Raw genomic sequence first — 13035 nt, 5'->3', positions numbered from 1 at the left:
TGTTATGTAAACCTCCCACCACTTGGGGGCGTAGTTCTGCTCTCAATTAGGCCAGAGGTCAATATAATCAGTGAGGGTCACCTAAGCCAGGTGCTGCTGAAATGGGAAGGCAAATAGTTTTTGAGCGTGAATGAAGATGAACAGTATGATTTCCTTTGACTGATTTAGCAAAGAAACTTATGACACAGAAACTGGCTGTGCTCTGTATGTTTTATGAAACCCTGTGTTTGTAAATAATAAATTGGATTTATTTTGGAAGCTGAACATTTCTTCAGTTATTGGCACGCTTCTAAACAAACCAATCAGCAGCCGTAGTGGCCATTTTTGATAGTCAACATAACAGTCCTTCATTGAGGACAACGTTGGATTTGTGTGGTCGTTTGTCTCCGTTCCGGGACCAGCTGCTGTCGGCTCCTCGTCATCTCCTGCTGCGCACCGGAGCTGTTGGTGCTGATGGAGCTGATGGAGCTGTTGGTGCTGATGGAGCTGCGGTTCACACGCGGAGGACAACGGAACGTCAGAACAGCTGAATGCCGGCCAAGGTATGTGTAGCGCTACCTCCAACAAAGGAATGGCCATTGTTTTAAATGTGTGCACACATGACTTTGCGCATAAAATCTTTCTAATAATTTATCTTGTGGAGCAAAAAAAAGGTAGTAAATTGTCTCGTAAAAAATAGAGCCGAACTAAAACCAACAAAACATCCATGTTCTTCTCCAAATCTGAAGATTGTGTTTTGAACTTTATTTTAATTGGTGGGGGTTTAACTTCAGATGCATGTTGACAAATACATATAAAAGCAGGATAAAACGAACATGATTCAATCAAGTTGAATAGCAGATTGTTTTTCAAGTAAAAAAAAAAAAGGCATCCCCTATTTTAACGGTTTCATAAGTTTTCATTAAAGCAAAGTTTTCAGCAGTCAGTCAGAGTAAACAACCCTCTCCTCATTCACTGGCTGCTGGCAGTGAGAGCTGATCCCAGGGTTTCTATGAAGCGATGAACGTCGCTGAAGCAGTTGTAGAGCGGCGCCGGAGTGACTCGCAGCACACTGGGCTCCCTCATGTCACACTGAACAACACAGAAAAACAAAGTTCATCAACAGATAAATCTGTAATGTTCTATGTTGTGTGCTGTGATTCACTTTCATCAGTACTGTAAGCTGTGTGTTTCTTAAGATCAGTGTTTTGTTTTGTTTTTGTAGTTGCTGTATCACATGAATAAAACATTATGTTTTTGTATATACTGTAGAGATGTTGGGTTTTCCTTCCTGTTGGTGCTCTTCCATCACAATAGCTCTCCTCTACTAAAAGCTGTTTGATACTCACAGCGACGCCCCTCTTCTCCAGCTCCTGGAAGATCTTTTTGATGGGGATGGAGAAGCAGAGTGAGAGCTGACAGCCTCTCTGCTGGGGGTCAGAGGGCGTGATGATGTGGACGTGAGGTTTGTGAGGCTGAGTTGGGTCCTCGGTGTAGTAATGCTGGATCAGATACTCCAGGTAGCCCGTCAACAGGACGGACTTCCTGCGCAAAGCCTGCATACTGGTCATCTTAAACACCTGGAAAAGTATTGTAAATCACTACTCAAGAAGACTCTGTCATCTGATGTTCACGTCGTTGACATGACGGAAATAATTGGGAGATTTTTTACACAAACTGAAAGTTTTTCTTAGTGGGTCGAATGAAAATTAGTAAACCATATAAAACACATTTAATAATCTGAAAGAAATGCATCGTTAGTAAGCTGAAAACAGCTATTCTTTTTGGAGATTTTCACAGGATTTAAAAAGAAATTATGAATGAAAAATGGAGCAAATTTCTAAACAATTTAAGGAAGTCTTTCATTGCTATGAAACCATTCAATCTGGGCATAAAATAACGCACTGCAGTACCTCCAAACTGGCCTGCAGCGGGCAGACCAGCAGGATGGGCTGGTTTGACAGTCTGAAGCCGTTCACTCCAGGCTGCGCTCCAACACTGAGGTGAAACACACCCAAAAAAACACAGTCGCAGTTTGTATTTAAGGCATTTAAGAACAGACAAATGTGGAGATGCATGTATCCAAAAATATTTGCAATGCAAAGTATGAATTATAGATGTAATGCTCATTAGAAAATTACAACTTTTAAATCTCATCAGCGGCTTCAGATAGGTGAAGCTTATTGTCTCTTATACAATCATGGCAGGTTAAAGCTAGGGTGGGTAATTTCTTAGCTTTGGGTTAAAGCTAGGGTGGGTAATTTCTTTACTGTAATATTTGGCAAAACTGTCCTAATAGCCAGTCAGCTATATGTAGGTGAAGTGCTCTGAGAATATCTGCTCATAACTTTGCTCTCCCCTGCCTCTGTGGGCCGCACCCAAAAATTGCCACCGCTCATGTACACTTTGACCAATCAGAGCGAGGCTCCGATTCTCCGTTCTTATTGGCTGTGGGACTGTCCGGTCACCTTGGCAACGACGTTGGTGCATCCCTGCGTGTTTCGTCTTCCTATCAATGTAACTGAATTCACATGAACGCGCATAACTGACGTTCGGTGGGAGGAGCTACAGCAGGTAGCGTGGCAGGGAGAGGCCAGAGAGCACGCGACGGAATCTCAACGGCTGTTTTCTCCAAAATCGCCCACCCTAGCTTTAAGTGGGAATTAGTAAAAACTAATCCCCTATTTTCATGGCTATAATTCTACTGTAATAATTGCTGCTGTTATTATAAGTAGTCTTATTATATGAATCATTTATGTCATATACATTGAATGTGTTGTATCTCTGTTATGCTGCTCATTCTGTACACATGACATCTATTGCATTCTGTCCATCCTGGGAGAAGGATCCCTCCTCTGTCGTTCTCCCATAGGTTTCTTCCTTTTTTCTCCCTGTTAAAGGGGTTTTTTAGGGGAGTTTTTCCTGTGCCGATGTGAGGGAAGGACAGAGGATGTCGCATGTGCACAGATTGTAAAGCCCTCTGAGGCACATTTGTAATTTGTGATTCTGGGCTATACAAAATAAACTGAATTGAATTGAATTAATATTTTCTTTACCGTTATTCATCTGGAACAGAGTTTTAAGGTCATGACCCCACCATCCCAACAACCTGCAGGAAACCGAAGATGTAAATTATTTAAAAATCATATTTGTATATTTAGAGACATTAACTGCTCGCTTCTAAGTGTTAAAATATATTTATCAGTCCACAGAATGTAATCAAGCAGTTTTGGGAAACGAGATTTCTCAGCAAATCTTTAAGAGAATGTTGCTAAGAAAATATTGACATTTTTGTTCATTCGTGTGAGCACAAAAGGAAAAAAAATTATATTAAACAGATATAAATATAAGTACATACATAAAAAAAAACCAATAAATAGAAAATAGAAAAAATGGAAGTAAAAAGAGAAATAAATAAAATAATAAATTAGCCAATAAAACATATGGAAATATAAAGAGAAATAAAATGTATTTAATCGTTCTTTTGCAGATTCATTTTTTTTTTTCTATGATTCCATTTGCATCACTTAGCCTAAGGTTATGTTTTAGCTGGTTCCTGAATATTATTGTATTTTGTCTAACAATTGAATATTATTGTATTATTTCTAACAATTGAATATTATTGTATTATTTCTAACAATTGAATATTATTGTATTATTTCTAACAATTAAATAACCCTGACTGAGAGTAACAGTGTAAGTACTCACGCAGGTTTGATGGTGTATTTGTGTTTCTCGTGGATAAACGCCCCGGCTAGTCCTCCAGCACCTGAGTCAGTCATCACAGTGTGCAGTCCAAATGATTTTTGTTCTCATATTCAGTCTTATGTGGAGAATTCCCTCAGTACACATTTGATAATGCAACACAGTCTCACTGCAATTCGTGAAATAGTCACAAAATTAAATCTATCGGTTTTGTGTTCGTTTAGGCAACAAATCCTTGAATGGTTACGTTCAGGCAACAAAACCAGGAACGGTTAGGTTCAGGCAACAAATCCACTACCATAAATCCTAAACGTGGTGTCGAACACCGGTCTCCTGGTTGACAGTCTTGTTATTGGACCCACCACATCCCATCCAATGCATCTCCACTGTGAATTAACATCCTAATTCTATTTCCATTGGCATTATTTTCGTGCTGAGCGACATGGAAAAAAAACAGACAATTCCTGTCCCTGGACACGAGCCAACACATTGCATTTGGTGAATATTTACTGAACTTCCATGAGACTGGGCTACATAACACAGCTGACCTTGTAGGAGCACCAGCAGGCAAAGTCGACTCCCCAGTCGTGCAGCTTCAGCTCGACGTTCCCAACAGCGTGGGCGCAATCAAAACCCACAAAACAGCCCTGACAGACAAAAAGGGATAGTCTTAGTCTTAATAGTTTTAAGGATCAAGACTTTTGATGTAAGAGGGGATGAGACTAAAACATTAATTGTAAAACAATTCATTTCTGAGCAAATTTCAAAATAAAGTGGGTTATTTTTTTCAAACAAAAGTCCTGCATTTTAACTTTTTATTTTCACAAAATGATTAGCATGAAAGTATACTAAGTATTATTCACTAGTATATCGCTTTAAATTGCAGCTTGTAAAGGTGGAGCTAATTTCATCATATTCTGCTGGATATCTTAATATGTGATTATATCATATCATGTATATTTTCTATTCATAATCTAATCTAATCTGCAAAGTAACTAAATGCATAGCTAAATCTGTCAAAATAAATAATAAATACAGTCCTGTAATAAAACTTAAATATATCCCTCTGAGACATAGTGCACTTTAAAGTAAAATAAAATAGAAATACTCATACAAGTACCGCAAAAAGTACTTGAGTAAATGTACATTCCACGCCTGATGAACCTATGCAGGGAAATTGTATTTCTTCAATGTACGTTTGAGCAAATTATTACCACGCTATTTAAAATATGAAATAACAAAACACTTCAAAAAAAGCGGGTAATAGATTTGTCTCTATGTTACCTTCCTCTGGCCGGCCTCAGTGATGGCGGCCATGTTGAAGAGCTGGCCGGTGTAGTACTGAACCCCGCTGAACATCACCACAGCAATGGAGTCGCCCTCCTTCTCGATCACCTCCAGGATGTCCTCCGTTCTCAGTCTCTTCTCCCTGATCAGACACATTATTTCACTCTTCCTCCTCAGTTATTGCAGGAAAATATAAAAAAGATTAAAGCACTTTGTTTTCCCAAAACATCATGAAACAGTACCAGTCTGGGTTGAAGCATCAGCATGCTCTTCTGAGGGTCGAATCCTCGCAGCCGGATCTGAGACTCTACAGCATACTGAGAGCACAGAGAAGAAACATTAACATTCAGTTTTCTACTTGACACAAGAGAGATGATATCTTATAATATATCCTTCATATGATTATCAGAATAAACCATTTATCTCATTCTTTAATTCTTCTGGTTTGCAGAAAATGCATTCCAAAGTAAATAAAGGTGGTCTGGGGTAAATTCTGGATTCGCTTACACGATATATCCTCTACTTTTGATATCTTACGTCCTTGTTCTTGCAATTTTCTGTTCTATATTTGCATTGAAGAAGCCTTCCTCTGTGTTTTCGTCTCCTCCTTCTCAGATGTTACATTTGCACTAGCTTTTAAACATCCAATTCGTGTTTTTCTTTGAGCCGCTGGGGTCAGAAGTGCAGCAGTAGTACAACCATGTAGTAAAGACATTTATCTACATTCAAGCAGCAAAGGAAGGATTTTCAATAAAACTGGCGTTCTAATGACTACGTGTGGGACCTTGACCCGTGCAGAACCTCTGCATGTTTACTCACATGGTCTGACGGAAAGGCCTTGTCCTCCAGAAGGATTCTGTGCCGAGCTGCTGTGGGTTTGTAGAAGGAAAGCTGCAGAATAATGACATGAAAGGACAGTTAATACTGAACTTCATTAAATATCCACAGTGGATTCAATTTAATTCATACGACACATTTGCATGGCAATGTTTCAAAATGTTGTTCTCCCTTTTAATTTGTATTTTCAATCATCACTTTTGGAGATAAAAACAGTTTTGGTGAATGTAAAACGTTACCAGTAGAAGGTGTAAATTAACTGTCAGGCCGTTCATCAGCGCCACCTCCTCGGTTTTAGCTCCTGTAAGAAACATTTCACGTTTTTCATTATATGATCATTTTTGTTAAAAATGTCCATCTCCTCCGGTATTTCTGAAAAAGTTTTATTTTCAATGTCATGTTATCCTGTATGTCAGAAGATGACACATTTTTCACCACAACAACAGTATTATGGGTGTTTATGTCCATGTTGGCTGTACTGATCTATAAACTGTTTGTGCAAGACACAGTACAGAATATGGTAAATGGTAAATGGACTGTACTTGTATAGCGCTTTTCTAGTCTTCCGACCACTCAAAGCGCTTTTACATTACTAATCATTCACCCTTTCATACCCATTCATACACTGATGACAGGGGCTACCATGCAAGGTGCCACCTGCCCATCAGGGTCTCTCTAATCATTCACACCCATTCATACACCGATGGCACAGCCTTCGGGAGCAACTCAGGGTTAAGTGTCTTGCCCAAGGACACATCGACATGGACTGCCGGAGCCAGGGATCGAACCGCCGATCCTCTGATTGGAGGACGACCCTGCTCTCCACTGAGCCACAGCCGCCCAATATAGATAACCAGTTTACCCTGCACAAAACTTTTACACATTCAACATTTGTATTTTCTTGTTTTGGATTATGGAACCATAGGAGTGCCATAAAAGAGAATAAATCCGGAAAATACATGTGGAAAAATAGAGAGAAATTATTAAAAGGGGAAAAAGGGAATGCATATACAGTATATATGTTTTATCAGTGAATTATTTGTGAGTCACGTGACGCACGTTCAACTGAATGTGGTGCATTTTTACAAACTCTTTCATTAATATTTGATAACTTTGTTAATTTTCTGCTCCAACATTTTTTACATGTAGTTGCAGTTTAGAGTTTTATGTACTAAGTGACAAAATGGAATTCTGAATTTCACAGAAAATGTATTAATAATAGATGATTTAATAAATATGTATTCGACCTGAATGCTTTTCTCCTTTTGGAATTACTCAAATCTGCATGTCTCTTATATTTGTGAACACTTCAATCAAGCATCATATTCAATAACAGCCTCATATGGAACTTGAGACAATAGTTACATTTAATGGGAGGCTTCCTGTTTGATGGAGTGAGAGAAGACTTCTGCTCCGGCTACATATTATTTTTATTATTGATAATATCATTTTGTAATTGTTGTTTTCCTGTAATCCTTTGAGGTAGAAACATATGACTTTTCTCAGAGATTCGGCCAGCGGTTTCCATGGGAACCGGGAAAAACGGCGAGAAATGTCCCCATAGAGATGAATACGTTTTGGGCGTGGAGAGAGAAAACACTCAACTTTGGGCCCAGACTGAATAGTCATACTTTAACGTAAAAAAATGATTCGAGGTTTAAAACGTGAACAAAACTCTGGACTATATTGGGCCAAATGGGCATTTTGATAGCTAGCACAGATTTCATGACATCAGAGTTTAAGTTTTCAGGAAAACTTAAATTAAAGTTTGGTAATTTTCTATATTTTTCTTCCTGTCCGCAAATCTCATGTTTGAGTCCAAACAAATAATGACCTGATGATGAACAACGGAAGCCTGACATATATATTATTCCTCTATTCTGTACAGATCGGTAATTGGTCAAAAACTGAGACAAGAGAGTGTCACTGGGGGGAAACACATGGGTGTCGACCACAGACTGTATATAAGAACTGGACTCAGACATTGTGATGTCACCCATTGGTTTGTGGCATGCCGTTTTGAAGTCTTGAGATCGGCGAATTGGCCGTCGCAATCTTGGATAGCGGTCGTCGCCATCTTGGCTTTTAGCAACCAGAGAATGAAAGTTTCCATATTTTGAATGCGGAGGATTGATGTACAGACACCGTATGCAGCTCTGGTAGTGGCAGCGAACCATCAATCACAGTATGCCCTAAAGCATATTTTGCTTTATGGTCTATTTTACTCTAAAAGGCACCATAATCTACCAAATGAAAGACTTGAAACTAGGGGTTGAGACCATAAACTCAAGTTTACAATGTTTACTGAGGTAATATATCAAGTTAGAAGTAGGGTAATTTTCTCATAGACTTCTATACAATCAGACTTCTTTTTGCAACCAGAGGAGTCGCCCCCTGCTTGTCAGTAGAGAGAATGCAGATTTTAAGAAAGTTCTGCATCACATCAGAACCGTAGGTTGCCACCTAGTGCTGACACCAACCCAGAGCAGCAGAGGGGTCTACATCACTGGTGAATACAGGTTAAAACGCTTCAAACTCTTTTTTCCACTTCTAACCTTCATAACTTCCTTTATTCTAGAGCCAGTACCTCTTAGTAGCATATCAAAGAAGAGTTTTTCTTATTTTTAATTTATGCCGTACCTCTTATGGCACCAACACCATGGATCAAAGCATTAGTTCTGTGATATATGATTCGATTTGAACTTAATTGAACCAGGGCTCTAGACTGCAGTTACTCTGAGAGGAAAGACCATTCATCTTTAGACTACTGCTGGACTTCAACAGCCACTTTTAAACCAAGCTCTTAAAGGAAGATCACACATTGTCCTATTCTCATAAGTCTTTATTATGGGAAAGAACCAACTGTCACAATCACAAACACAAAAATCTTTGACACCAAAGTTACTTAACACTTCGTCATCTTCACACTTTGAAGAATACACAATAGAAATCTATCATTCAGTAAGACACTCAACAGAACTCATGAGTTGTCCTTAAACAGTAAATAAACACCAGCTGATCCGTTCCAAGGCCTCAGATGTTTAGAATGTATGTTAACAGCTGAAAGGGTTCTTGGAGCAGATGAAGCGGTAAGCAGAGCCACACTGGGTGTTACCCCAACCATCTGAAATTTCATTTAAAAAAAGAGAAAAAATAAGTAACACATTTTTGAGTAACAAATGATAAACCATAATGTTTATGGTACTATCACTCGTACTCCAGGCTCCTGAAGTACAAGTCAGTGACCCATATCAAGATAAAAATCAATATAAATACAGATTTCCACTCCCTGAGACCAAGACAGAAATCCAGGTTCAAGTATTGAAAAGCTGAACTAGTAAAGCTAGGCAGCCAAAGCAAACAGGAGGACTTACAGGAGCTGCGTAGGTGGATGCAGGGGTAGCTGCTGGAGGAGGACTGGGAGTACCAGTTGGTGTAATAGAAACCCTCACGGTCAATCCACATCCACCGGCCCTGAGAGACAAAGAGCACGAGAGTAAGGAAGTGTTGTCTTAGTCTCTTCATTAGCTCTTGTGTGATTCTGGACGCCCTTTGGACCAGGTCCTGGGCTTGATCTGGGCCGGCTACCGGTATTTCTTTATAAATTCAGACCTGCAGGCTGAAGCCTCCCATCCATGCGATGCTCTGACCAGCTGTCTGTGTCATCTGCTGGAGGAAGCTGTACTCTCTGGGGTTGGTGGCCGAGGCCAGGTGGCCACCCAGATTGTTGCAGTGCTCCTGTCGGTCAGAGGAAGAACATAAATAGTTAGGTAAATTAATTTCTTCATGTTGCATTCATCATTTGCGTTGACGGTAAGTTCTAAAGTAGCTAACTTATTGAGCTGCTCATAATAACAACACAGAAGTGTAAAGGTGGAAGTACCTCAGCGCTGTACCAGGTCATGGGAGTACTGACGAACAGGAAGCAGCGAGAGCCATGGCTGAACCAGCCGTTTGGACAGAAGTTATAACGAGCTACAGACAGACAGACAGAGCAGAGAGAATGTTGCCTTCAAGAAGAGCATTTTGACTAAAACACACTGATAATAGGTCCTTTCTAATCTCCCTTCTTACAGCCTCCTACAGCAGAAACAGCTGCTCTAATGACACCAACATCTGTCTGTATGTATCCGACATATTTTGGAGAATAGTTCTCAGAGGAGTAAATCTAGACAGGTTATAGTAAATAGCCTAAGAGCTGCAAAAATACTGCTACGTCATCTAAGCACGTCATGCTTATATTTTCTCCATGACATTTGTGATATTTGGAAACAGGAGTTTGACTTTTATTCTACTGTCTCTCTCATTGTTATTGCCATGAGGACCTCACTAATGAAGACACATAAAGGAAATATTAAAACAGTGATGTGGCACTTACATTCAGGTGCTGCTGCCTCCTCAGGTGCTGCACAAACAGCAACAAACAGTCAACACAATGGTTAGTATATGTATCCATGTTATATAATGTATATACTGTATATATGTATATATTGCAGTACCAAAATGTGTCAATATGTGTGTGCTAAGTCTTATCATTGTGCGCATAACAATTGTTTAAAAATGTCTTTAATCTAATTGAACTTTCAGGATCAACTAGATAAATTACAACTATGATAACTCAAATATGTAATTCCCCCCTTTGTTAACTATAAGCAGCCACAGGGTCTATTGTTAAGAATGACATGTGTCCTTTCTCATTACCGTTTCTCGGAACAGCGACAGAATCTTCTGGCACAGATACTTCCTCATCTTTCTTCATCTTCTCCTCCAACTCTGAAACATGTGCAAAAGTTCCGACTTGACAGAACGTGAAGGAAAAGGTAACGAATGTCGGTCTTAAATATCAACAAGCATGAACAACACCAGCTCTATTTTGAAGGTCATGAGTTGTCTGGTTTCTGCTGGTTTCGACATCATGTACCAGGCTGAGTTGTAATTGTTTCACTGTTGAACCTGTTGCTGTTAACATGTGCCCTACAGTGGGGTCAAATCCAACACAACTATCTACCCATCTGAGCATACTGGTGGAACTTGTTTTTCCTAACTTTGGATATTAGTGGACAAGCTGCGCTATTTTGATCATTTGTTTAGGTAATGTTCTCACATGTTTTGTAGCTGTCACAGTGCAGGCTGAAGAACATGAGATTTAAAGAGGACACTCACCATGTACAGCTACTATCTGTTCCTTCAGGGCCTCCACTGCTGCTTCTGTGAATGAATCACATCAGAGGTGGCGTTACATAGATGAAACTCTTACTGTCTGACTGAGTGTGTATTAAAGCAAAGACTTTAGAAACTGACCTGGAGCCTTCACTTTGTCTTCAGCCGGAGCTGCAGAGAAAAACACAACACTGTCAGTAACAGTAGTGATCTTGTTACTCCTCTGTCCCTCACTGTTCACTGCTACACACAGCTTTACAACAGAGTTCACTGTGACAGTGGCTTGCTGATTGACTCATGAGCACATGGATTATGTAGGTGTGTTCAGTCTAAATTGTCTGTGTTTGTGTTGAATATCACCTGCAAATGAAGCGCAGAGGAGAACGGAGAGCACCAGGAGAGTCTTCATGGTGATGAACAACGGTAAGTTCTGTGTAGAAGAAAAACTGCCAATAAATATACGGAGGAGAGCAGAAGGCCCCCACGACCTTCACTGAATGAGGAGAAACACAGCCGGTGTCTTACCTGTCAGGTAAATGTGAAGCAAAGTGTTTCAGGTATGAGCCGAGCGATGCAGTGATGATGAGGAGTTCTCCCTGCTCTTTATATACACACTCTTGAACCGAGTGTTGATGGTTGTCTATGACTCAGCCTCGTCTGCAGGAAGATGATTGCACATAAAGATATGAACCTGAACTCTGATCTTTTTCCTGGCAGCATGTAAAGAGTTTATTGTTGTGATTTCTGGTCAATGCTTTAAAAAAGTGAAACTGGACTGGATATTAAGATACAGTATGTGTGTCAGCTGTGTGTTCTGCATTTGTATTTTAAAGGTGACTACTACGTCGGGACCTTCAGTTCGCGGCTGTAGTAACTTGAGTTCAGCTAGTGCAAACAGCAGCACCAGGGGGTCTGATCCTGGACTGTACTGACACTCCTGTCTGATCTGGTCTGGCCACAGGCCGCTGTGACTCCACTTTGGATTTAATCAAATAAACAAACCAGGAAAACTAACTAACCATTCAGCCCCGGTTAGTAGCACAGTAAACACACAGATGGCGAAAGCTCTCGGCGAGTGACTTTGGACTGGCAACATCTCAGGTTGGCTATTTATCTAAACATATCATTAGTGCAACTAATGACAACACTAACTTACTGACAATCATTCCAAATGGCATCAGTAAATGTTTTTGATGTGGCTGTTTTCTTGTTAAAGCTGAGCTAAGCAAGCTTTAATGTAAACTATACTATACTGCTGGTCATTGTAATGTTTGACTGTGTATTTTATAGCTGCAGCCACTGTTCCACTAACTTCTGAAGCCAAGGGTATGGCTTGGTTGGGCTACCACACAACCAAGAATTGTGTTAACCCATGGAACAACAAAGACAATGACTGAGCACAATAGGCCGCACTCTTCCATTTTCATGTAGGTTCACTTATGAATTATGTGTACAGTAGCTTCACACATGGAAAAGACAGTCTGCAGACATGGTGATTGATCAGTTAGTGAAATTAGCCTTGAAGCCTTGAAGAACTCAAACTCTTTCCTCATAATGTTGAGCTCTGAAATAAAGGTCATTATTTTAGGCCATGCCCTTCCTTCCCATCAAAAGATACTCATGTGGCTGTGTCCACATCTGAAGAATCATGGTGGAATAAAGAAAGTCTAAAGTTTGTTTAGTGTTCCTGTAAATCCCCAGATGATCATAAATACCTTTACATCACTGCCTCAAGGACACAATATGCGTACAATGAAATAACACAATGTTTTATTGTCTGTTTCTCAAGAGTTTACAGACATGAATGAATACCCAAATGAATAAGTCATTAACTACACTAAAGTCTGGCTGCTGGGAATATTACTGTTCATACAGTGCAAAAGAGCATACTGGTTCCTAGCTTTCTGTCATGATGATATTAAACTTAATTTGTATAGCACTATACTAAAGATGTTAGAAGGTCTTTCAAAGCAAAAAAAAATGAAATGCTATAAAACAATAATCATTGAACACAATATAGATGTATGGCAATAAAATAAAAAAATGTCTGTCATTATACCCATTCAG

At 39.7% G+C, this 13035-nt stretch overlaps 2 protein-coding genes across 2 annotated transcripts; both read right to left on the bottom strand.

Moving 5' to 3' along the window:
- Nucleotides 1-951: 951 nt before the first annotated feature.
- On the bottom strand, nt 952-6122 carry LOC129095430 (kynureninase-like). Its single transcript, XM_054603860.1, has 11 exons — nt 6048-6122; nt 5791-5862; nt 5213-5288; nt 4969-5114; nt 4234-4331; nt 3688-3762; nt 3036-3088; nt 2511-2524; nt 1893-1964; nt 1329-1559; nt 952-1071 (listed from the first exon to the last, which is right to left on the bottom strand). Exons 1-11 carry the CDS (start codon nt 6120-6122, stop codon nt 952-954), a joined length of 1032 nt encoding a protein of 343 aa, XP_054459835.1.
- A 2512-nt stretch (nt 6123-8634) lies between these two features.
- Nucleotides 8635-11546, bottom strand: LOC129096521 (ladderlectin-like). Its single transcript, XM_054605325.1, has 10 exons — nt 11494-11546; nt 11329-11398; nt 11110-11139; nt 10972-11016; nt 10510-10581; nt 10187-10213; nt 9692-9783; nt 9421-9546; nt 9183-9282; nt 8635-8932 (listed from the first exon to the last, which is right to left on the bottom strand). The coding sequence occupies exons 2-10, from the start codon at nt 11375-11377 to the stop codon at nt 8862-8864; spliced, it is 612 nt and encodes a 203-aa protein (XP_054461300.1). The 5' UTR covers nt 11378-11398; nt 11494-11546; the 3' UTR covers nt 8635-8861.
- Nucleotides 11547-13035: the final 1489 nt, after the last annotated feature.

Source organism: Anoplopoma fimbria, chromosome 9 (assembly GCF_027596085.1).
Source record: "Anoplopoma fimbria isolate UVic2021 breed Golden Eagle Sablefish chromosome 9, Afim_UVic_2022, whole genome shotgun sequence".
NCBI lineage: Eukaryota > Metazoa > Chordata > Actinopteri > Perciformes > Anoplopomatidae > Anoplopoma > Anoplopoma fimbria.
Note: the sequence above shows the minus strand (reverse complement) of the source record. Positions and strands in the feature narration are given on the sequence as shown.